We start from the raw sequence: 24,239 nt of genomic DNA on the forward strand, positions 1-24,239 counted from the left end.
ACTTCTATGAACATTCTTCTACATGTCTTTTGGTGAACATATGTGTTCCCCTCTACTGGATATACATTAGGTTGAACAAGATGAAATTGCCAATATTCGACCATTTTCCATCTACTAAGATGTCAGCTTAAAACCTAGAGGTGGAGTTGCTGGGTCACAGGATATACGTCTATTTAGCTTTGGAAGATACGGCCTAATCGTTTCCCAAAGTGGCTGTGTCAATTTATAATCTTACCAGCAGTATATGAGAGTTCTGCTTTTCTAAATCCCTTTTTATTTTAGCCACCCTACAGAGAGGGGTATATAAATGAATCACATTGTGGTTTTAATTTGCATTTCCTTAATGACTTTTCATATATTTGTTGGAAATTTGGATATCCTCTTTCGTGAACAAGTTTGTCATCTGCTCAATTTCCTATTGAGTTGTCTGCCTTATTCTTTTCTTATTATTATTTTGATTTCACAGCTGAGGGCATTGTAATTATTTCATCGCTGAGCTCTATAAATAGTTTTATCCAGTCCTGTTCCCAAAGAACCCTGCATTCACCTCTATTCTATGATATATTACACTGTTGAAATTGTTATTTACATATCTACTTTCCCTGTGAATTGTAAAATAATTTTTTAAATTGTTAAATAATTGGGAGCTAGAACTCTTATTCATCATTGTATTCCCAGGCCTAGAACAGTATCTAGTAAGTGGTTCAATAGTTCAATAAATATTTATTCAGTTAACTAATATGCATTTAACACTGTATTCTTCCTAAATTTGTGTTAACTTTTTTAAATACTCCTTTGTAAAAGTTTATTCCAGCAAGGCAAATCGTATGAAGTAGAGCATTCGGCCTGTCTTTGCTACTTTACAGAAGAACACTACTAGTTGCAAAAGAACAAAGAATCAGAGCATAGCAGAATTTTTCTATTTAAACAAATAACTACAAACAATAAGCAATAAAAATCTCATATAACTGAAAAGAAAAAAAATCAAGATCTTAAGAGCTTAATAGACAAAAGACATTGATATGTGGGTAATTTACATCAAGAGAAGTAAAAAAACAAAAAGCTAATTAGTAAAATTAAACAACCAGTCACACTTTCATATATTTGATAGGAGCAAAATATCAGTTTAGTTGAAATTAATAACACCTAGAGCTGATCACATTACTAAATGGGGCACCTTCTCATATTATTCTTCATTATGCTTGATATTATAGTTGTTGGCTTACACAGCTACCAGAAAAAGGCAGGACCATTTTCTGATCCAGTTCTGTTGTAAAATGATGTATGTACCTCATACATACAACCCTGTTACTAAGCAATTTGTCATTGTATTTTGAAAGCTTATACAGGTCCCCTTTGATCAAGTAAATTCACTCTGAAGTATTAATTCTAAGGAAAAATCAAGAGAAAAGGAAAAAACTCTACACGTTATTTATCTCTGTATTATTTACAATAGTTAAAAATGAAATCAATAATAAATTTCTAACAATAAAGAAATGACTGAATAAAATATGCCAGAGAAACTCTAAAGAATATTACACCACCATTAAAATGGAAGATCATGAAGCATCATGGATACCTACCAATACTATTAAATGAAAAACCATGCAAAATCTTTATGCTCTAAAATTACACCATGTAATCATGCATGGAGCCAGGGAGCAACATGGAAAAGGACACATACAAAAGAAATAATTGGAAATTTTCAGGTAGCAAGATTATGAAGGAGTTTTTTTCTTAAATTTTGTTATTGATCCTTTGGTCACTACTTCCCCTGCGACTCTCCTGGACATGGCCACCATGCTCTCTCACCTGGATGACTGCAACAGCCTCCTGACTGGTCTTCCTGCTTCTTCCCTTGTCCATCCACAGTCCATTCTCAACACGGCCAGAATCGTCCTCAAAATCACAAGTCAGATCTTATCACTTTTCTGCTCAAAAGCCTCCACTGGCTTCCCATTTCACACAGAGTGAAGACAAGAGTTCTTACAATGGCCCACAGGACCATCAACAGTCTGAATGCCTGATTTCATTCTGACATCATCCTGTTCTCCACTCTTCCTCACCCCACTCTGCTCCAGCCACACTGGCCTCTTTCTTCTTCCTCAGCACCTAAGGGACGCTCCTATCTGAATATTGGGAAGTTTTATTTATGAAAAGCCAATCTTGTTTTTTCAGTTATTTTAATAAAACAAGCATCATGAACATTTAGTATTTTCCATTTCTCCTGAAGACATATAACTTAGTCTTTGGAGAATTCATTGGAGATGAGAGGAATTCTGTCCACCTTCCAGAGTTGCCCAGGAATACATCTAGGAGAATGCTAGAGTGGATTTGTCACAAATGCTCCAGAGGAAATTTTTACTTATCAATAAGGAAGAAGGAAAGAAGGAAGGAAGGGAGGAATGGAAGGAGGAAGGAATGGAGGGAGGGAAGGAGGGAGGGAGGGAGGAAGGAAGGAAGGGGAAAAGAAAAGAAGAAAGACAAGTGTGGGGGGGGAGAGTGGGAGGCGGAAAAAGGATGGAAGGAAACTGGTAAGTGCAGTTAGATCTAGGGTGGTGTAAGCTAGGTGAGGTGATGGAAGGTAAGGTGAGGGGCCCTAAGTGCACTGGAGTCATATGAAAGACATGCAAAGACCATTTCAGGCAAAACAGTAAAGGCCCTGAGACTGAGAAGGTAGGAGAAAGCTTAGTAAATTTGAGAAATGGAAAGACCAGTGTAACTAAGAAAAAAGCAAGAGAGACAGGACAAGGGAGAAATGGAGAGCCAGGTCACGCAGGGCCTTTAGGTCAATGTAAGTTGTTTGGACTTTATCGTAAATGCTATAGAGAGATCACTGAAGGGTTTTAAAACACAGGAATGACAATGTTGTTATTGCTGTATTGTTTGTGAAGTTTGGGGTTAAGGTCACCAAAGCCCCGGATTAATCAAAATGCAGTATGACAGCTAGCACTGTGCCTCATGTGTGGTAGGCAGAAGTTAAATAATAGTCGGTTTTTCTTTCTTATTCTACAGTAAATATTATTTTCTATATATCACCAATGGACCTGGGTGAGGGAGCACCTTCATTATTCCTGGTATTTGCAGCGTGGGTTTAATAGGCTGAATGCTTTAAAATGGTTTTATTCAACGCTTACAATAAAATTGAGGCACTGATCCTTCAGTTATTCCTAAAGAACCATTTATGCTTAAAAAGGCTTTTGACTGATTTCTTCCCAACAAGCTATGTGCATTAACTCAAACTCAGTCTGCACCAAGCCTGTATGTGTGTGTGCAAATGAGAATTGAAATGTGAATCTCCAAGGACTGAGCTTGGCCCTTGTTGATAAGTAAAAATTTCCTCTGGAGCATTCGTGACAAATCCACTCTAGCATTCTCCTAGACGTATTCCTAGGCAACTCTGGAAGGTGGACAGAGATACATTCCTCTCATCTCAAATGAATTCTCCAAAGACTAAGTTATACGTCTTCAGGAGAAATGGAAAATACCCAATGCACATGATGCTTGTTTTATTAAAATAACTGTGAAAAAGTAGAATTGGCTTCTACATAAAACAAAACCTCCCAATTTTAGCAGTTTAAAGGAAGCTTTAGGCCCTTTAGTTATAGATATTGCTGGGATTAAGATAATAATTCAGTATAGAACTATATTTATAGTAGCATTTCTTTCAAAATAAATTTTTGTTCTATTTTCCCATTAGAAAACAAAAATGTAGACTTCCAGTTACTCAGGTATCGATCTACACTCCCTCTCACCAAAAAAAGACACTAAAAATATAAAAAAGGTATAAGCCCACATGGGCAAAAATAATAGATCCCGCCCCTTACTAAAAGCAAGCTAAAGCAGCCTGTAGAATAGCACAGGTCTCGAGCCTTGGAAGCTCCAAATCACAGTGAATGTCAGTAGGCATGAGAGGGTTAAAAACAAGGTGACTGCTTAAAAGTCTGTAACTGCAGTCACACGCCCTCAACTACCCACAGGCAGGGTCACAGAGGTTTTGTTCTCGGGAGAAAGTGACGGGCAGACCTTCTGGTGTTAGAAGACTCAACAGAGAGAGCACGGGCAGTCACAACACTGAACACAGGCACATTTAGGGGGAATCTACCAACTGAAATGGGGGGATAGCTCAGCCCAGAAATCCAGGACTTAGGGTCATCAAAGCTCTATGTCTGCCCAAGGAAGCATGTGGATAAAATTGGATTCAAATCTGGTCCTGCTGCTTGCTAGCTAAATATAATCAAGGGCCAGTCATTAACTTCTTAGTGCCCTTACCTATAAAATGGGGATAATAGGGATCTGAATGATTGGAAGGATTAGAAAATGAAAATAAAGCATTTGGTGCACACCTGGCACATGGGACATATTCCCTGAGCAGTAGCTGGCATCATCAGTGAAGAGCAGGTTGCAGAGAGCTTTCTGGAGGACTCCGGACGGAACTACCATCCAATACAAATACCTGTAAACGGACTCCTTTCTTCATGTTATTTTCTAACAGATGACTCTGGAACATAATGTGAATTTTTCGGTAAGTCACAAGTCAAAATCAGGTTTGCGAATATTGTTCCATATGCCCAGTAGACCATTGGAGAATGGACTTTGCAGTCAGACCAAATTGACTGTATTCCTGGCTCCTCTTAATTACTAATGTGATGAGTCACATAAGGATTCCTCACCTGTGAAGAAGAAACAGCAACAGTTCTTCGCAAGATTGTTGTGAGGATTGGCTGCAAAGCACGTAAGACCCTAGCAGAGGGCCTATGACCTGGTGGGTCTCCAGAAATGGAAGCCATTTTCATCACAATCGTTATTAGATCAAAAAAAAAAAAATTTACAAATGTCAATTGAAAATCTGGTCAATTTTAAAATAAGTTTGCTCTGGGCTTATTTTTTTCATTCATCAAATGTCAATGGGGTGGGAGGATCGTGTGACTGTAAGCAAGGTACTGATTCCACTGACTTCTACATCAGTTTGGAAATTGCCAGAGTATACTTCTAGATGGTAACCTATACGTCTCTTCTTGCCTAGGACATCTGCACACATTTCAGCCCACCTGCCAGCATAAATGATGCTCAATATTTTAGGTAGCCTGTATATGGGGGATTGTTCTTCGTTCTCTGTAAAATGGATCTCAAGCCAGAATTAATGCAAACAGTACTTCTGTGGCTTGTAGATGAGAACTCATCTTTGTTTCTTGGACTCTCATCCTCAATTTGTCTTTCAAGTGGAGAAAGCATAAAATAAGAATATGAGGAGTAATTTCTCATCTCATAATGGAAAAGTATAAACAATTTTCATCTAAATTCTCTAAAAATACTAGAAGATATAGCACAAGATTTTATTTCATAGGATATTTTATTTACTGTCTCAATGGGATATATTTTAAAAGCTTAGAATATATTGTATTATCTATGGCATAGCCACACAATCTTATATTGTTATCTTCCTAATTGAGGCAATTAACAAAACAAAATGCACATTCAAATGAAACATGTATCTAAACCATTTAGAAATAATTAAAATTATAGATCAGGCTTTCTTTCACTGATCACAAATTATGGTAATGCTTCTGTGGTGTTCATTTCCGGGCTCACTTTGGTGTGTTTATTAAAGCACGGTATTGTCAGATCACAGGGAGCATCTCATTTTCATTTTCATATCTCCAATCCTAAAGGGGATTAAATTATCCAATTGAGCTGTTAATTAAAAAGACTCCTACAGAATAAACTGCAGGCTACCAATGGCACTTTAAAATTTTCATTGTGCTGCACCCAAAAGCAATTTCCCAGAATTCAGATGACCTCAAAGGTACTGGCCCGCATTTCACTTTACAAAGTGTGGCTGGGATTGCCAGCTGATAGCCAAACCCATTTCCTCTTCTTTGTGGACACACAGCTGGACTGGATATCCCAGCCTCCCCTGCGGTTAGGCTTAACCACATGACTGAGCTCTAGCCAATGGAATAGGAGCAGAAATGACAGAGATAGTTCCTGGAACCAGACCAAACCTTCCACTCAGTATCTTCCATGGCCTCTTCCCTACCACCAGCTTCTTGTAAGATGAGCATGTATTCAATCATGTTGAAAATGGCTGAATCACAACGTGGAAGGAACCTGAGTTCTTAAATCACCAATTGGAAGACAGAGGCTCACTGACCATTAATACCATTTTGTATGCAATGAAAACAAGAAATAAACTTAAATTGGACTGAGCCATTAAGATAATGTTTCAACAGCTAGTGTGATCTTAATAAAAAAAGAAAAAAACTGAACTTGAGGGACATGCAAATACCTTAGATCTACTGGAAACATTTCTCCTCCTTCAAATTTTGATCAGGTCCACTTAGATATGTATCTAACAATTGAATCAGACTCAAAACATCTTGGGTCTCATAAAATCTATCATACAGACCATAGCACGAGAAATTCTAGACTCCTTGCCTCCATTCCCCCAAAGCCCCTCCTTCCTGTCCATGCCCCAGAGATCACTCATCAACTATTACTTCTATGCATCTTTCCTTCTGCCACTACCCCCTACACAAGAATTCTTATTTCGAGGATCAGCTCAGAAACTAGAGCAAACTCTCTAAGAGGGGCACTAACAGGCCACATTCAGCCACTTATTGCCCAATTTTGTCGCCCGTCTGACACCTATCTCCCGTACACAGTCCCTATGGCACACCTATGACAAACCAGTGCTTTCCCAGATCTTAGAACATTATCAGTGCCAGAAAGATGTTTAAGATAATCAACAAGGGTCTCTACTTGCCCTACCAGCCTAACCTCAAAATGCTCCCATAGAGTAGTACAGATTCTATGGTACGCCTCTAGATTTGTCTGGACTCAGGCAAGACAGAGAGGCTTACATTGTCCTGCATCACTCATTGTCCAAAGGTCACCAGGGGATACAAAATCCTAGGCACTTCCAGTTCTCTAAGTGTGCGTGGGGCAAAGAGGCTCCAGTAGCATGAGCGCAGCTACCCTAGAGAGCCCCAGCCACTTAGAAAGAAAAGCACACAGGTGAGGTTAGGGTGCCCAGGGAAGGGGACTCGCTGGCCTTTGGGCAGAGAGAGAGCACCAACAGCGTCCACCAGAGGAGAGTTGACTAATTCCTTTTCTGTGCACCAAACCACAACCTGATGTCCTTGAATATCACCACACAAAGCAGGGTGATTCTAACAGTTTATGGATCTGTCTCCCACTAAGACCAAACTGTTCACTGAGGCCCAGGGACAGCATATAATCTGCCTAAATACAGCTAGTTCCATGATATAAATAGAACAGGTGTTCAGTTATGGTGTGCTGAGTGACTATAGATGGACTAGATTGTTAAAGAAAGGTGAGAGCACATAGAGATCCCTTGGTCTGATACTAACTGTAATGTTCACTGTCACTTTGGTAAGACCAGCCCTATCGTGGCTGATAATTCCCTCAGAAGCCTCCCTTCTCCTCACTAGGAATATTATTGCATAAGCAATAAGCCACATCTGCTGACTTATATTCTGGAAGGAAATACAATGACCACCTTGCAAATCTCTCATTGTCTACAAAGTTACTGCATTCAAATCCCACTTTCCTAAACCAAGAAACCTAGTCTACTAGAGTGCTTTGTGTACTTTTTGGGCAAACAGTACGGTCTAAAACAGAAGCGAATGTGTTAACAGATACAATAGATTATAGTATTTTTTAAGAGAGAGTAAAACATACATACACACATACATACATACAAATGAGAGGAAACAGAAAATCTTCAACTTTTTTATTGTCCTTAAAATGACTGTTCACATTGTTCCACAAGTAGGAGAAGAAAATACAATGACCGTTTAGATATAAAACACATAATGCAAGAACACCTTTCTTCAAACCAGTGGGGGCATGGCCACCGGTGACGAGAATGTTGCTGCATGAAAAATCATATTCTTCCTTAACTTAATATGCAACTGAGCTGTTATGTTAAAAATATCAGGGAAGAAGCCCATCAAATGCTAAGTGATTATAGAAATACTAAGAGGATAAATGTATTTAGAAATGGGGTAATCTAAGGGATGAAGGTTAATGCAGAGGTCAGCAGCCCACAGAACAAAGACTCTGCCTTTCCTGATTCTGGGATACTTGACAAAGCAATTTCAAACCTCTCTCCACTTCTCTGGCATGAGCATAACCCGTGTGGCAAGCCATCATTCCTTGTTGCTTTTTAGTGATGCTCCAGAGCTAAAGAAGATAAAATTTATGTGCTATGCTTTAAGCTCCATTGAGGAAAGGCACTGAATAAACTTCAGGATAATTTACGAATCCTGAGCTTGCATCAGTCATGTCCAAGTCCATCTCATAAAAGGAAAAAAGGGAAACAGGAGGCCAATGCTGTGTGGCTGGTGAAAAGCTGAACAAACTTTGGGCAATGGTGATAAGCTCAAATAATAGCACTTTATATACATAAAATCCTTGACTAATCTGGGAGAATTTTCAAAAAAAAACAAAAACAAAAACCCTAACTCCTTCCAACACCCAGACAATAGTCCATTGGCAGAACATCTGGCATATGAATCAGAAAAGTATGTGACAGCAGTCCTAGTCTGTGATCCAGTATCTAATTTCCTTTTGACTTACCATAATTATTTTTGTAAAACTTTATGGCTCTACTCCAGTGGATGTGCTTAGCCAGGATTGCCCAAATCCTGTCTTCTCTTCAGCAACATATTCTTAGGCCAGCTTCTCCCTACTTTTTTACCTTTCCTTCCACTTGCGTTTTACCTTCTTCCCTCTACCACTTACTCAGTGTCTGCTTCCTTTAGCGATCTGTATTGAAGAAAAGGAACAACGGAGAGTGTCGTCTGAAAATTTAAACAATGAGCATGTATTTGGATATCCAATCCTACCGGAAATTTGTTCTAGCTAGTATTGAGGATTTGGTATCGCTGCTTTGGGGTTATTTTGTTTTAATAATGGCCATCGTATCTACAATTTTCAGGATAACTGACATATCAAGGAAAGTTAATCAGGACAAGGCAGCCACATTGCTTAGAAATTGTAGGGCCCCAGCTGATCAACCAGCTGTCCTCAATCAACGACTGACTGACGGATGCCCATTTCCAAAGTCTTAATCCTATGCTTTTATCAAACACTTTCTCTGACCTGCAGGAATGTGTTTATTGGGAGTTTAAAAAGAGAAATCTAGAAGGAAAATGCTATCCATAAAAGCATAAGAAACCTCAGCTGATTTTAAATGTCCAAGTACCGGGATAAAACAAGGAGCATCTTGTATGTCTAAACCAAATCAGAATGATTCCTCCAGAGAAAAGGCGTGTACTCTCCTAGCAGCCCTACCCTAATTCCCCTTGTTTTTAAAAATATGAACTAAGGTCACATTAAGCCTTAGTTAAAAGGAGGAAAAAGTAGCTGCTCTTCAGAAGTTCATTCATTCGGAGAAGAGGAGGTCAAGGGGGAAATCACTCTCCTCTAAAGCAGTGTAACTGTTTTCCTCATGATGGAGCCCCTGCATTTTTCTCCCTTCAGAAGTTCCCACGGTTTTGAAAAGACATGGCACACACTTACATTTAAAAAATAAAAAGGACAACAAATCACAGGGGTGCAAAATGGCCTCCCATGGTTAGTCTGAATTTGTCCTTTTGCTTTTGAGATTTTCCTATTGGCCAAAACTGCATACACAATGAATAACGCAAAGGGGTGACAGCTATTTTAAGAAACTGGAAATGCCAGTTTAAGGCCATCACAATTTTATCCTACACACACACACACACACACACACACACACACTAATAAGAGATGGAGTTCCCTTGAAAGCATAAAGTCCTGAGGATCAAAAACTTAGTCCTGCTCTTCCTTACAGGCTATTTAGAAGGCCTGGACAGTGAAAATTACGTTTCTTTGGACTATGCAGGGAATTCTAAATTTAATCAATAAATTCTAAAATGTCTTCAATCAAGAAATTTTTCAAAAAGCTTTTTTCAAAGAGAGGTAACATTAACTGAGGCAAAACTCAAGGGTACTTTGCACCCACACCTCAATGTGGTATTTGTTGCTTTGTGCTAAAGGAGAACGGAAGCTGTAACGTCCCTAATGGAGAATCAGAAAATCATCTTCTCAATGCCTGCTCATTTCAGAATCAAAAAAGTGCTCATATATGAGGGTAATAAGACAAGTAAGAATCGGACTAAAGAAAAGTGTCCGGCAGACAGACATAATCACTGAGGCTTGGGCAAAAGAGATCAAATGGTGGAGATTTCATCTCTTCGTGTCCCCACTGTTACGTGACGAGGAGTTGTGACTTCTGGGCCTTAAAGACACATCTTTTTTTTCTTTTTTCTATTTGATAAACTGAAATCCTTTCTCAAGTAGCCTTTTGGCCAGCTTTGTTCAGGCTGACTGGAACAGGGCAATCAGCGGCGTCAGATATAAGCTGCGAGATGCATTTTCATCCCAACAGACTTCCAAACTGAAGGCAAAAATTTCAGCAGAAACTGTAAAATGAAGCTTCAACACATTTCTAACTTAACTACCATAGAGTTTATAAACGCTGGGGACGACGATACATAAAGCCTAGCACCGTGTTCTATAGAGAGGTAAGACCTACCAGGTATTCCAGGAACATGTATTCATCATTGAGGGTTACACATTTAATAGACAGAATTTTTTTTCTGGATACATTCTACTTAGGCCCCCTGCGAAGCTGTGGCTTAGAACGGTATCTACCATCTAGCTGTTTACACACTAAAAATGGACAAGAGCAACAATCCAGCAGATAATGTTTTAACAAAAGGGGCCTAGAGATTTATTTTTGTTAGTTTGGTTTTGTAAAGAAACATACTGGGATCCCTTCTCGGATTCCATTTTTTTGAGCCCTACAATTTGAATACAGTGGTTAGATCCAACCAACACCCAAATAAGGAAGATGCGCTAAAACCAGGAGTCCTGTGGGGCGGGGCGGGGCGGGGCAGGGCAGGGCAGGGAATATAGGCTGAAAGCAGTGGCGATGAGCGCTCCGTGTGGCCTCTACTAGTACTGCATGGCTCTCGGGCCGGCATACAACAGCGGCCCAGCTACCAGAGTCGGCAGGAGTCCAGGCCTCTGTTCATCGTGGAATTCAGTGGACACTTAAAGGCTTTCTGGAATTCTTCAAAGTTGCTAACTGCACCATTGACCCTGGAAAAGATATGTCACAGCTCATGTCATTTAATTCTTCCATCTCAACAGGTTCTGGATAAAACTGTAGCAGCATATTGCTCACAGGGATGTTGCATTCGTTTCATCTGTTTACTACAGGGGAGACGACTGAAGCCCAAATGGGAGAAGTAAATTTCCAAAGAAATTCACAGAGCTGAGACTAGAACCAGCATCTCCTGAATGCCAGGCAAATGCTCTTATTAATCTTCCCAATACCCTCAAATTCCTATAAACTGTAGGATTTACAGTTCCTATAAATCATGTATATGACTATATAGTCCTATAAATTTAGATTCCTATAAATTGTTAGATTTACCAATACTTAGGCTTTCTATTTTTTTAACTTTTATGGGAGGTATAACTGATACAAAGTGTTCAAGTGTATATACCCATGTTACTACCACCCAGAACAAGACATGGAATATTTCCAGCACCTAGAAGGCTCCACCGTGTGCCCTACCAGTGGAACTTCCAAGGATAACTACTAGTCTGACCTCTATCACCATAGATTAGTTTTGCCTGTTTTTGAACTTCGTATCAATGGAATCACACAGTATGCACTCTGTTGTTCCTGGCTTCTTTCACTCAATATTATTATGTCTGTAAGATTCATCCCTGTCGTTGCTACCTAAGACCTCATCCGACCTACAAAAACACTTCCACTTAATTCCCATTATGCATGAAGGTTCATATTTACCTAGAATTTGGTCCACACAACAAACTAATGAATGGTGTCTACTCGTTATTGCGTTATTGATGAGGACTGTTTTACTGGAGTTAGTTCCAAAATCTGGTGTCCTTGCAAGTTCCCTGACTGCAGTAAAGACTGTGGATTCCTACTCAGCACTTTGGTTGGCAGTGGTATTTCCATTGTGTGATTTCTGCTGTACTCAAAATCTATAGTTACTGCAGACATCACTAACAAGCCAGCAAAAACTGCCCCCTCATCTATTTCTTACTGAACTGCATATTCAAAGGGTTGACTAGAGACTCAGCGTTCTTAGTTACTATTTCTTCCCTAATGACTGTCACCTATGGGCATGTGAAGGAATATACTGGCTTGTATTCAAACCTCTTGTGTTTTAGCTGGGATATATGAGTAGGGATGCATATTTCATAGTGTGATTCACCCTGGGCAAATGTTAAAGAGAATTTAGCTGATCATTAGTAAGTATACTCTGCAAATTATCAGCTAAAATCCAACATTACAGGTAACTAGTTAGTAAAAGGAAATTAGTTTCTAAAATCTTATCTGTTAAGTAATTAATCTACTGTGTGGTTTCCATCTGCACCATTCATCGGTGGGAGCATATTTTAGTTCATTAGAGACTGTCAGCATTTTTTGACAGTTTAGCCCAGTGGGGGAGAATTTTCTAACACTGTGATTAGATTTTTATGGTACTCGGTAATTTAGAGTCAGTTTCTGAAGCATTTCTAAAGCAAGGTTTTAGGAATAAGATTTTTAAATATAGGAGAAATTTTAGATGATCTTCCTACACTGTGCTGATGGATTCATTTAAACATTAAACATAAAGATATCCAGATATAACATGCTCTAAGGAAAGAATCAATCAATAAAAATTACTATAGTTTCTTATATATCCCATTATAATTCTCTGACCCCAACTATAGAAAATCTCCCTCAAACTGGGCTAGAAACCTAGCACTGATAAGTACACTAATCTTAATTTTATTTTTACTTGTTATTTTGTACATTCTGACAATTAAACAAGATTATAATTCATAATCCCTTTCCCTTCATTTGAAGCAACTGTTTCAAAAAATGATTCAAACTGAAAACCAAACCATAGCGCTTTGACTTCAGATATGAATTCTAATAGCTAAATATCACCATACATCCTCTTTTGTGTTCAGAGCTATTTGGGAAGCGGGCATTCATTCATGTCTGCCAGTTCGCTGTGTGAAAGAACAAGAGGCATTTAACAGGATATTCTAGAACACAAAATACACCAGAGCTCTGTGTGTTTTAAGGCACAGTATGTAAGCTCCCATCGTTGTCTAAGGAAAGAGACATTTTTGGCCCCCATGCACAAAAAAGTAGGTGGTTGGATAGATCAAATACTTCAGTTTACTGAGCACCCATGGTGCTCATGACACCCCTGGACTGAGGCCTTTCAAAAACTGGAAGATAATAAATGGGAATTAATACTAAAGCTTTGATTTGGATTCTAAAGTACCTTTGGAGTCTTGTACTATCTCATGGATCTCTTGATATAGCACTGGACCAGAGGCATGCATCAGTGCCTACCAGAGACAGTTTTTTTTTTTTTTTTTTTTTTTTAAAGAGAATTCTGACTAAACTAGCTTCCTACTGTGAAAGAAAAGGTGCTCAGTTTCTGTTTGGCCAGATATTTCTGTCCGCAAAATGGAGATATCGCTGTTCACAATACAGGCTTTTGTTCCAATCTCCCATTTGGTATAGCACAGGGATGGCTGAGTCGGGGAGGAGGTAGGAGACGTACATTTAAAAATGAGGGTCACCAATTTGCCCATTTACCTAAACTGAGGGGGGCTGTGAGCACCAATTTGGATTTGTTCTCGGGCAGCTTCTGGTCTGTAGGAATTACACCTCACCTAGAAGAGAAAAGCACACCAATAATTATGTTTCCTTCCCAATTACACTTTCTACCACCTTAACTGCTCCAAATTATACTGAAGAGTAATTCTAGACTCAGTGGATGACAAACAGTTTTAGTAGATCAGATAAAACCTTCATCAGTGGCAACATCTATTATTCTAATCCCCAGAGTAGAAGGTTTTATTGTGTGCATAATTCCACAATTTGAGTAAATTAGGATGGTTTCCAGACAAATTTCTTAAATCAAGAGAATAGTGTATATGCCCAGGAATCGGCCAATGTATCAATTCAAATAATATAATGCTTGGAAGAGCCCTTATCAAATTCAGTCATACTCCAACAGGAAAAAATGAACCCATCATTCATTACTGAGTATGGTCATGGGATGTGAGTATTTTGCATCCTAAGTGCCTTGCTTGCGTCACCCCTAGTCAAGGCCTTGGATAGGAAGACACTTCTCCATAGACTCTGAAGTTAGGCAAAGCTCTATGACTTGCTCTGATCTGTTAAATGTGAGCAGAAGTGATAGACGGCACACCCTTGTGGAAGCTTTAAAAACCTAGCATAAGTTTTAAGCATCTTTTTTTTTTTTTTTTTAAGATTTATTTATTTGAGAGAGAGAGAATGAGAGAGAGTGAGTACATGAGAGGGGGGAGGGTCAGAGGGAGAAGCAGACTCCCTGCCGAGCAGGGAGCCCGATGCGGGACTCCAGGATCATGACCTGAGCCGAAGGCAGTCGCTTAACCAACTGAGCCACCCAGGCGCCCAAGTTTTAAGCATCTTAAGAGCAATTTAAGATGCCACATGAAGGTCCACTGTACATTTCCTCATATCACTTTCCTACTCCGATGGTGAACATGTAAGCACGTGTTGAGATCAAGACTCCAAAACCCAAGTCCCTGAGTAATAACTATGAGTAGAGCACCACTCTCAACCCACACTAGACGGGGAGCATGAACACAAAAGAAACTGTCTTTGTATTGTTTGCTTCTGCACTGTAACCTACTCGATCCTGACTTGCAATGTGTCTGGAAACATGATATAGTCTTGAAGTACGAAAAGAACTAGGAGACATGAAATGATGGGGTGCATTCCAAGTGCAGGAGAAAATGGAAGCAAAGACCTGAGAGAAAAAAAAAAAAAAAAGTGAGACATTTAGTGTAGCTGGACTGTGTGATGCATAATGGGCAGCAATGGGAGACCAGGGAAGAGAGAGGATGGTGCCAGACTTCTGAAGTCTTGAACAACAAGTTAAAGAATTTAAACTATATTTAAACATTGTTTGTGAGCAAGAAAATGATAAAATCATGTTTTTAAAAGAATTATCTGGCAGGGGTGCATAGTACTAAGAGGAAATTAGAAATCAGTTTGAAGAGTATTTATGGGCCTCAGAAAGGTTTCCGATGAGTGGCCACTAAATAAGTATAAACAGGAATGAAGAGAAATAGAAGGATGAGGAGAATATCCGAGGAAAAAAATTAACAGGTCACAGAAACTACAGGGACACAGGAAGCAGAAAAGATGATATGATGTTATTGCTTTTGATGAAGATAAACAGTCCGAATGCGACTGTGAAGACGTTTTCATAATGTGATTCCTTAATTTCCTCAGAAGCTAGCTAAATTGAAGTTGTTTCTGACATTCCCCATTACCTCATTTTTTCTTGTGCTATTTCTTCTTATATTCTTACATCATTATATGGTATTGTTCTAGTACTGTCTTTGCTTCATAAATCATTTAAGAGACCTCTGAAAACACATTATGGTTGTTACTGTTTTCCTAGAATCTTCTCAGGAGGGAAAATAACTTTACTCCCTATAGGCAGACTTCTTCCAATGTGCAAAAGACTGAAAATCTCCTCCTTCTGTCAGTAGGAAAACCTCCAAGATAAATTTCTCATTAGTAACATAAAATAGCTTTCCATTTTTTCCTAAATCTCTTTAGTTTAAAATAAATCAGATATGCTTTGGAATTTTATTTGAAGGCATTTCAAAAATTACAAAGGTAATATTGCTACCAGTTAGTTTACTTTATGCACAAAAAGATATGGTGGACTAGGATGTAAATAAGATGGACTTTAATTAAGTAAGTTAACAACGAAAGGAAGAACCAGTGGATGTTGTACTTTGTCCTCTTGATCAAGGGTCAGCAAACTTTTTCTGTAGAAGGGCAGACATTAAATATTTTAGGCTTTGCACACCAGAAGATCTCTGTTTCAACTACTCAATTCTGCCACTGTAGCACAAAACCAGCCACCCACAACACAAAGGAAAGACCTTGGCTGTTTTCCAACAAAAGAGTTTTTACAAAAATGGACAGCAGACCATATTTGGCCCATGGGTCCTAGTTTGCCAGCCCTGCTCTAGAAAATTCCAACTGTATTTTGTGTGCTTATTTGAGATATCTGACCCAGTCCTGATTCCCCCCTCTCAAAAAAAAAGTCTCCTTAACGGAACTGTTACCTAGTCTTATCCCTTTCAAGCAATTCATCTAAAAATGTCAAGCATCTTCAATATACCCAGCATCTTTGCTGGGTGCTATGGAGATACATAAGAAATAGAAGGATCCAGAAGATTAGCTATGAAGATAAAACTAAAAGTCCTCAACATTTTGAGAACAATTAAGGACTCAACTGCATAGTAATGAAGAGAAGTGTAAAGGAGTTGGAGATTCAAAAAAAAAAAGAGAGAAAAAGAGAACTGGAGTCCTTGGGGAAGTTTGTGGAAAATGTGGAGGAGGTGGGACTCGACATAGAACCTGAAAGATAAAGACAGGATTAAATCGTCTGAGGGAGAGGAGTATGAAGGAGGTCACATTATGGAAGGAAAATCCAAAGCAAAGCCCCAGGGACAGTAATAGGCCTAACACTGCGGGGTGGCCATGAGGACGCCTGCCTGGCTAAGGGTGAGCGTGGTAGAGCCTCAGAGCTGGTTGCGTAGAGGGGGATAAGACTGGACAGAATGATGAGAGCCAGCTGCATGTGTTTGGCCTCCATGTGGTAGGCACTTGGGAGTCACTGCAGTTCCCTGAGCAGGTCAGTAATGAAATAAAAGTGCTGTTTCACAGGGGCATGTAAGATAGTGGTGGAAAGATGCCAAAGGCAGAAAAACGTGCCTTAAGGCTGTTGGGATAATCCAGAATAGGAGAGATCAAGGGCTATTCTACAGAGGATGAGATAGAGGGTAATGGGGAGAAAAAGAGGATGAATCTAAAGAGAAGTTAAAAGGATGAAACATCTAGCTTTGGGAACCCATGTCATAAAAAGGAGGATAGACAAATCAAGTAAGAGCGAAGAATCTAGATTTTCTAACCAGGAAGACCCAAAGAATGGGGTGTGTTGATAGCAACAGGAAAACGAAAAAGGGAGGTCATTTTGGTGACTCCAGTTTTGCTGATGTCATGTTGATAAATGATCACTAATTTAGTGTTGCCATGTCAGCTTTAAGAAATAAAAGATCCCAGAAAGGTGAGAATCCTTTAGCCAGGCTCAACCAAAGAAGATGTGGGAAGGAAAGAGCTTACTGAGGAGCCAATGCAAAGACTGAGCAAAAGAAGGCTGTGCTGGTAACAACAGTGGTCTTACAGATACACATTTGCCCACTGTGAAGCCATGTGTTAGAACCTTCATCAATCCATCCCTGCCTGCTTTGAAAATGAGGCCTACACGTTTGTGACATAAGCCAGGGCAATAACCAATAGCAACCAAGAACTGGCGCTTGCCTCATTAGCCAGAGACTTGAACTGAGAATTGTGTCTCTTTTAGTACACATCTTTCACTTTCTGCTCAGAAAGCCCATCAAACTCACAAAAGGGTGAGATGACTTTCCTTGCTTTTGTTGTTGTTTTCAGCTCTAGCAGTCTTCACATACACATCTGACGGTGGAAAACATAGCTTTAAGGGTCCCCCACAGGTTGAAAGTGGTGAGATACAGTCAGCCAATGAGGCAAAAAAAAAAGAAAGGAGAAATGCAGCAAAAGGCAGAGCCACAAAAGCCAAAGAAGGAATCACTAGAAATGGTTATAAAGTGTAGTGCATACATTAAGAAGTCAGCATATAGGGGCGCCTGGGTGGCTCAGTTGTTAAGCATCTGCCTTCGGCTCAGGTCATGTTCCCGGGGTCCTGGGATCGAGCCCCACATCGGGCTCCTTGCTCTGCGGGGGGCCTGCTTTTCCCTCTCCCACTCCCCCTGCTTGTGTTCCCTCTCTTGCTGTGTCTCTCGCTGTCAAATAAATAAATAAAATCTTTAAAAAAAAAAAAAAAAAAGTCAGCATATATTAAAGAAATACCAAGTGGGTTATGATAGGCTGGAAACCCACTTGACAACACCAATAAACTCTAACTCAATCAGTTAATTAATTACGTCCCATAGAACACTAAGAAGGTGAAATTTACCCTGAAAATAAACAGCAAGATAACATTTCAGCTAAAATCAAAGATATACCACTAAACTTTTGACTATGGGAGCAAGCCAAAGTCCCACATTTCATCTTTGATGCCCCTTCCTTGGCCTACTCACGTGAGCATAACTCAGGAAGAAGAGCTGGTTGTTGGTGAAGATGATGCCTGGTAGGAGAGGCTCCTCAACTCCCTGCCTCTTGTCATTTATCCATTTCCTGTAGGCCTGGTGAGAGAAGCAGAATGGATGATCCTCTGCAATGGTGGCCTTCCTCTTTTCTCACCCAGGGCAGAGATCCTAAATATATCCTCCACCATGTACCAGCCTGTCAAGTTTTGCTTTAACAAAACCAGCCCCTGGAAATGCCAAACATTGTTGTGTTGGCTTAACAGCGAGGCAGGTTCACCTGCAAAAAGACCTTACACTCAATAGATACCAGGGCAGCTGGGCCAAAGCATTCACATGTTAAATAACTCCTCCTCCCCCAAAAATCTATTCTTTCTCTGACACAATGGCAAGGACTATGGAAATAAATTTGGGGGTCAACATATTGGTGCCAAATTTTTATTTTTCCAAATAAAAGGGAAAACTGTCATCTTCAATCACCATCACTTTATAAAATATATGTTAACCAGAAGACAGGAAGGATGTAACCTCAGAATAACAGCCTGGTCTTTACATTAAATGCATTTACCTCTAAGAACATCTTTCCACATCGTCCTCACATTTCTTGTTTAACCAAGGACCAGTGGATGATGAAAACATTATTACGGACTCTTACCTGGCCCACTATATGAGAACCACTAGCCTCTGGCCACAATTTAGAAGTTTGGTATTTTAAGAGAAAATTGCAAGAAGAGCTAGAAAGCAGTGTACTCAAGGAAAACTCATATGAACGTAGCCCTGAGGAGATTTCTGTAGCATGCTTTGATATTATTGTGAATGCATCTACTGAAAACTATCCTTTAAATACATGATTCTTAACAACAATTATTATTCTTTAGGGTGACTTTACACACCCCCCCAAAAAAAGAAACGCAGCTGTAGAGTAGGACAGAGTCAACATGGAAATATAATTCTATTCACAGAAATTCACAGAATTGACAGAAATCTAACTCCTCAAGAATATGTCTATAGAGTAAACTGACATGCACCCATGTGGCATTCTATAGTTTAATTTTAAAAATCACAGCAAATGTTGCAGTGCATACCCTAAAAGCTTCCCGCAGACCTCCATTATCAGCAATATTTTCTCCCAGGGTCCTCTTTCCCTTCACCTAACAGAAAGAAAAAGAAAAAAAGAGTGTTTCACAGCCAACTATCATTCAGCAGGAGGCTTAAATGTGATAGCTAGAGAAAGTACCATATTTTAAAGAGCAAATTACGTTCAATAAATCACAGGTAGTCATAATATATTGTGAGATGGCAAACTAACTCCAGCAAGATGCTCCTGAATATAATAATTTCTATTTTATTATGCTACGCATTTCTTTCTCACCCACCTCTGTATTCTTACCAATTTAGCCAGCCCCGATAAAATGTTAACAAATTCTGAGTGACTCTGGTTTAATGGAGAAAAAGTAGAAATGTCAATACACAGATTACTTTCTCTGATTAATTCATATCATCTGAGTATTCTTTTCAGCGTGCTTGTGTTTCCAAACATTTACGATCCACACAGGAACAAAACTTCACCAACCATCACCATTTTACCTTCAGCGACGTCCATGAAAAATTAAAAGGAGAGTAGTTCTCATGGGGGACAAAACTCAAACAGAAGTCATGCAGGCCACAAGGTCAAGGCTTGCAACGGGTAGGATAACCAGCCAAGCGCGGTGAAGTAATTCCTCCACACATTTGAAGATTGTTTCCGAAATCCCTAAATAGGCCAGGACAAAAAATACTCCAAACCAATAGAGCCCACAAGCCAGGATCCAACCTGCCCCTTGTTTTTGTACAGGCTACAAGGTGAAACTGGACTTTACATGGCTCAGTGGGTAGGGGGGGAAAAGCAAAAGAAGGGGAACATTTTGTGGCATGTGAAAATTACACGAAGTTCAAATTCAGTGTCCATAACTGGGGTTTTACTGGCACGCAGCCATGCCCATTCATGGACGTACTGTCCGCAGCAGCTCTCCTGCTAGAGCGGCAGAGCTGAGTAGCAGCCACGGAGACCCGTGGCCTGCAAAACCACAATTACTTCCCGTAATTACCCTTTGCAGACAAAGTTTGTCAATCCCTGCCCAAGGGGCAGAATAATGCCCCACCCACCCACCCAAGATGTCTAGATCCTAAATTCCTGGAACCTGTGCAAATGTTATCTTATGTGGCAAAAGGAACTTTTAAAATATGATTACGTAAAGGATCCGGAGACATTAGCCTGCATTAGCCAGGTGGGTCCAGTGTAACTAGAAGGGTCCGTATTAAGTAGAGGAAAAGGGGGTCAGGAGAGTGTGTCAGAGTGATGCAATGTGAGCTGTGACCAGCCACTGCTGGCTTTGAAGAAAGAAGGGGCCAGGAGCCAAGGAATGTGGCCAGCCTCTGAAAGCGAGGAACAGCGATGCAACAGATCCTCCCCTAGAGCAGCTAGAAGGAAAAGCAGCTCTGCTTACATCTTGGCTTGAGCCCACTGAGACCTGAGTGTGACATACAGAAATGCAGAACAGGGTTTGTGTTCTTTCAGGTCATTAAGTTTGTGGTGATCTGTGACAGCAGTAACCAGAAACGTGGACACCCTGCTCTCAACTTTAGAGCCATGGATCCTACCCACTCTTCCCTTTTAAGCTAGGCCAATCACCCAGGTATCAAGCAATCACAATGGATAAAAACTCTTCAGACAACATTTATTTCTGTAATCATCCAGGACCCTCCTAGCTTCGGTTCTCCAAAGTTCCCACTCCTGCTCTTACATAGATTCTTTCTTTTATGACAGTCCTCCAAGGTAAGTGTTGTTACCACCACCTTGCTTAACACACGGGGAAAGAAGAGCTCAGAGTGTGTAGCACAGGTCTTTGGTGTCGCACCAGATCCCTGTTTCTACCGGGACTGCGCACCCATTCTTACAACTGCTCCTAGCTCAAAAAGGTTAAGCTTAGCTTAGCAGAGTCGCCTCACCTGAAGTTTCCCGGCAGGTGATGTCCTACCTCTCAGGAACTGACTGATGTGCACTCAGAACTGCCTAACCCCTTACCCCAGGCTGAACAATTTCTGTGGTGCGATTCAGGCCCCAGAACCTTCTACAGAATCAGGCTGAGACAAAACTCCTGAAACCAACATGTTTTCTCGTATAGGTTTCTCCTGAAACCAACCACCATCTTATAGGTTTCTCCTGAAACTACTTCCTAAATAAGTCCCTTACCTAAGAAACGCCTTCTTGGGCTTTGCTTCCAGGGAACCTGACCTAAAATAGTGATTAAAGGAACTACCCACATTCACAGGGATTCAAACCCAAGCAGTTTGTCTCCAGAGTCTTTGCTTCATAATATGCTACCTTCTCAAGTCACAACTGCTCTTGATTCTGGTGCTTCTGTTTATATCTACTCATGCTTGAATTTAATCTCCTTCCTTGTTCCTCTAAGCTTTATCAAAATCGGAGGTTTGGGGAGTAGCCTTCCCCCTCTGGCTCCTCCCACTCTAGACCACCTCAGCAGACCATATGGCCGTAGGTTTGCCTCTCAAGACTCATGAGCTGCTCACAGTCTGCTTCTGTGGCACTCTACTGGAGCTCTCTCCAGTTCACTGCCAAGGGTTCAGGCACAGAGGACCAGCATCCACAAATGGAGCCAGAAAATAAAGCACAGCCCTTTATACCCACAAAGAAAGCCACCCTTTCTCCTCTGGGAATGAGAATAAAACTGTTTTCTGATGGTTGGATGGATGGATACTGACACAGCATCCCCTTTCTATCGTCCTTGTGACAAAGGTACACATTTGCTGGAATTTACTTTCAATATCTGACATTTTAGTCCAAATTGATGCTGTAGAATAGTCCTCCCACCAACATACCACCTAGGAATAAAATGAACTTAAAATAAGAGAATGACAGAATGATATGGGGGGAAGAATATGGATGTTGGGGGACGCCTGGGTGGCTCAGTGGGTTAAGCGGCTGCCTTCTGCTCAGGTCATGATCCCAGGGTCCTGGGATCAAGGCCCGCATCAGGCTCCTTGCTCAGTGGGGAGCCTGCTTTGCCCTCGGCCTGCACTCCCCCGCTTGTGTGCTCTCGCTCTCTCTCTCTCTGACAAATAAATAAAATCTTTTAAAAAAGGAATATGGATCTTGGAATCACACCAATCTAAATTCTAATCTAGACTTTACTGTGGGTTTTTATCTCTCTGAGCTTCAGTTTTCTTATATGTAAAATAGGCTAGCAATATGTATACCTCTCAGGACCAGAATGAGGATTAAATTTGTTTCAGGTAAGTGGAAAGTCTAACACCCAAGCCTGCAGGTAACAATCATCAGGAAATATGTATTCCCTTCATCCAATAAAACTGCTCTTCTATTGTTTTGTTGTTGTTTTCAGCCCCCAAATCTTTGCCTTTGTTTTCCCCTAAGATGGGGTACCTACGAGTATGTCACAAAGTAGTAATAATATTAGCCACAATTTACTAAGCACTTACTGCATGTCACACATGATGCTGGTGCTTTACATAATTTCAGTCATTTAGTTCTTACAAATGAATGAGTTCAGAAATAGTGACCCATTTCACAGATGAAGACTCTGAGACTCAGGAAAGTCAAGCAACTTTCCCATGTTCACAAAACTTATAACTGGCTGAGTCAAGATTTGAACCTCTATCTGACTCTAGAACCCCTCCCTTATGCTCTTCCTGGAGCAACATATATTCTCGATGGATTTTCACAATGTGATAACCTCTGAATTGAATACAGATAAACAGGGGCACCCATTTCAGGTCTCCTCGTGACATACTTGTAGATATTAAAGAAATATATGGGCAGAGAAATAAATGGCTTTCCAGAACAGTGATGAAAGAGCTAGAGATACTATTCAAGGATACAGCCTCTGGTTTCTCTGCCTGGACAAGGAGTGGTGTTCCTGGTGTTGAATATGGCTTAAGAACCAGGAGGACCAAGTCAGTTCTGTGTGGTCTCTTGCTTCTGTTATGTGCTGTCCCCTTGACTATACAGTGTAGGAGCATACAGTGTGTGCATCTATATTTTAGAGTAAGGGCTTCCTGCAGATCCATACCCTACCAACAATTCTTCATTATTGGTCTCTTACTGTCAAATACAACAAGAGAAATCTATCTCATAATTATGAAAGCAAGGGCAGAAAATGCAATAAAAAACTACAAGAAAAAAATTAATAGTAGGGAGAGGGCATGGAAACCTGATCAAACCAGCAAAATAAGAAAAACAAAAAAGAAGTAAAAACAATGTGCAGGAGATAAAGTATATACAGAAAACTATACAGTTGTACTGGAAAACCTAAAACAAGAACCAAACAGATAAAAAGGCATACCATGTTCTTGAACAAGAAGACTATATCATAAAAAATGTCAATTCCATACACCGAATATGATTTAATTTAGAATCCCAATGGGATTTTCTTTGGCGGACAGGGTGAGAATCGGTAACATGATCTTGGAGCATATACAGAAGTTTCTTTGCCTGGCCAAAGCACATAAAAGAACAGTGAGGGAGACCTTGTATTGACAGATACCAGAACAATCCATATAGCCATGGTAGTAAGACCTTGGTGTAGAAATCAACATACAGACCAGCAGAATAGAATACACAATCCAAAAATTGATGTCAGTATGTAGGAGATTCTAAAATTTGACAAATACTCAATTCAGTGAGGAAAAAAATGTCTTTCAATCAATGACGTTGGATCAACTGACTATCCTTTTGGAAGAAAAGAACTCTCACATTAAACTCCATAAAAGGGGGGCGCCTGGGTGGCTCAGTCAGTTAAGCATCTGCCTTCGGCTCCAGACATGATCCCAGGGTCCTGGGATCAAGCCTCAGGTCACACTTCCTGCTCAGTGGGGAGTCTGCTTCTCCTTTTCCCTCTGCCTCTCCTCCCTTCTGGTGTTCT

At 40.2% G+C, this 24,239-nt stretch overlaps 1 protein-coding gene across 1 annotated transcript in view; it reads right to left on the reverse strand.

The window, feature by feature from the left end:
* Window positions 1–7,742: 7,742 nt before the first annotated feature.
* The window catches only part of PHEX (phosphate regulating endopeptidase X-linked), a 205,375-nt gene continuing 188,878 nt past the window's right edge, over window positions 7,743–24,239 (reverse strand). Inside the window, exons 20-23 of the mRNA XM_081807971.1 lie at window positions 19,386–19,451; window positions 18,295–18,399; window positions 13,697–13,773; window positions 7,743–11,157 (exon numbers count right to left, since the gene is read on the reverse strand). Coding sequence (XP_081664097.1) covers window positions 11,055–11,157; window positions 13,697–13,773; window positions 18,295–18,399; window positions 19,386–19,451 — 351 coding nt within the window. The 3' untranslated portion in view covers window positions 7,743–11,054. The remainder of the gene's footprint in view (window positions 11,158–13,696; window positions 13,774–18,294; window positions 18,400–19,385; window positions 19,452–24,239) is intronic.

This window comes from Leptonychotes weddellii, chromosome X, assembly GCF_054177405.1.
Source record: "Leptonychotes weddellii isolate Sample4059 chromosome X, ASM5417740v2, whole genome shotgun sequence".
Classification (NCBI taxonomy): domain Eukaryota; kingdom Metazoa; phylum Chordata; class Mammalia; order Carnivora; family Phocidae; genus Leptonychotes; species Leptonychotes weddellii.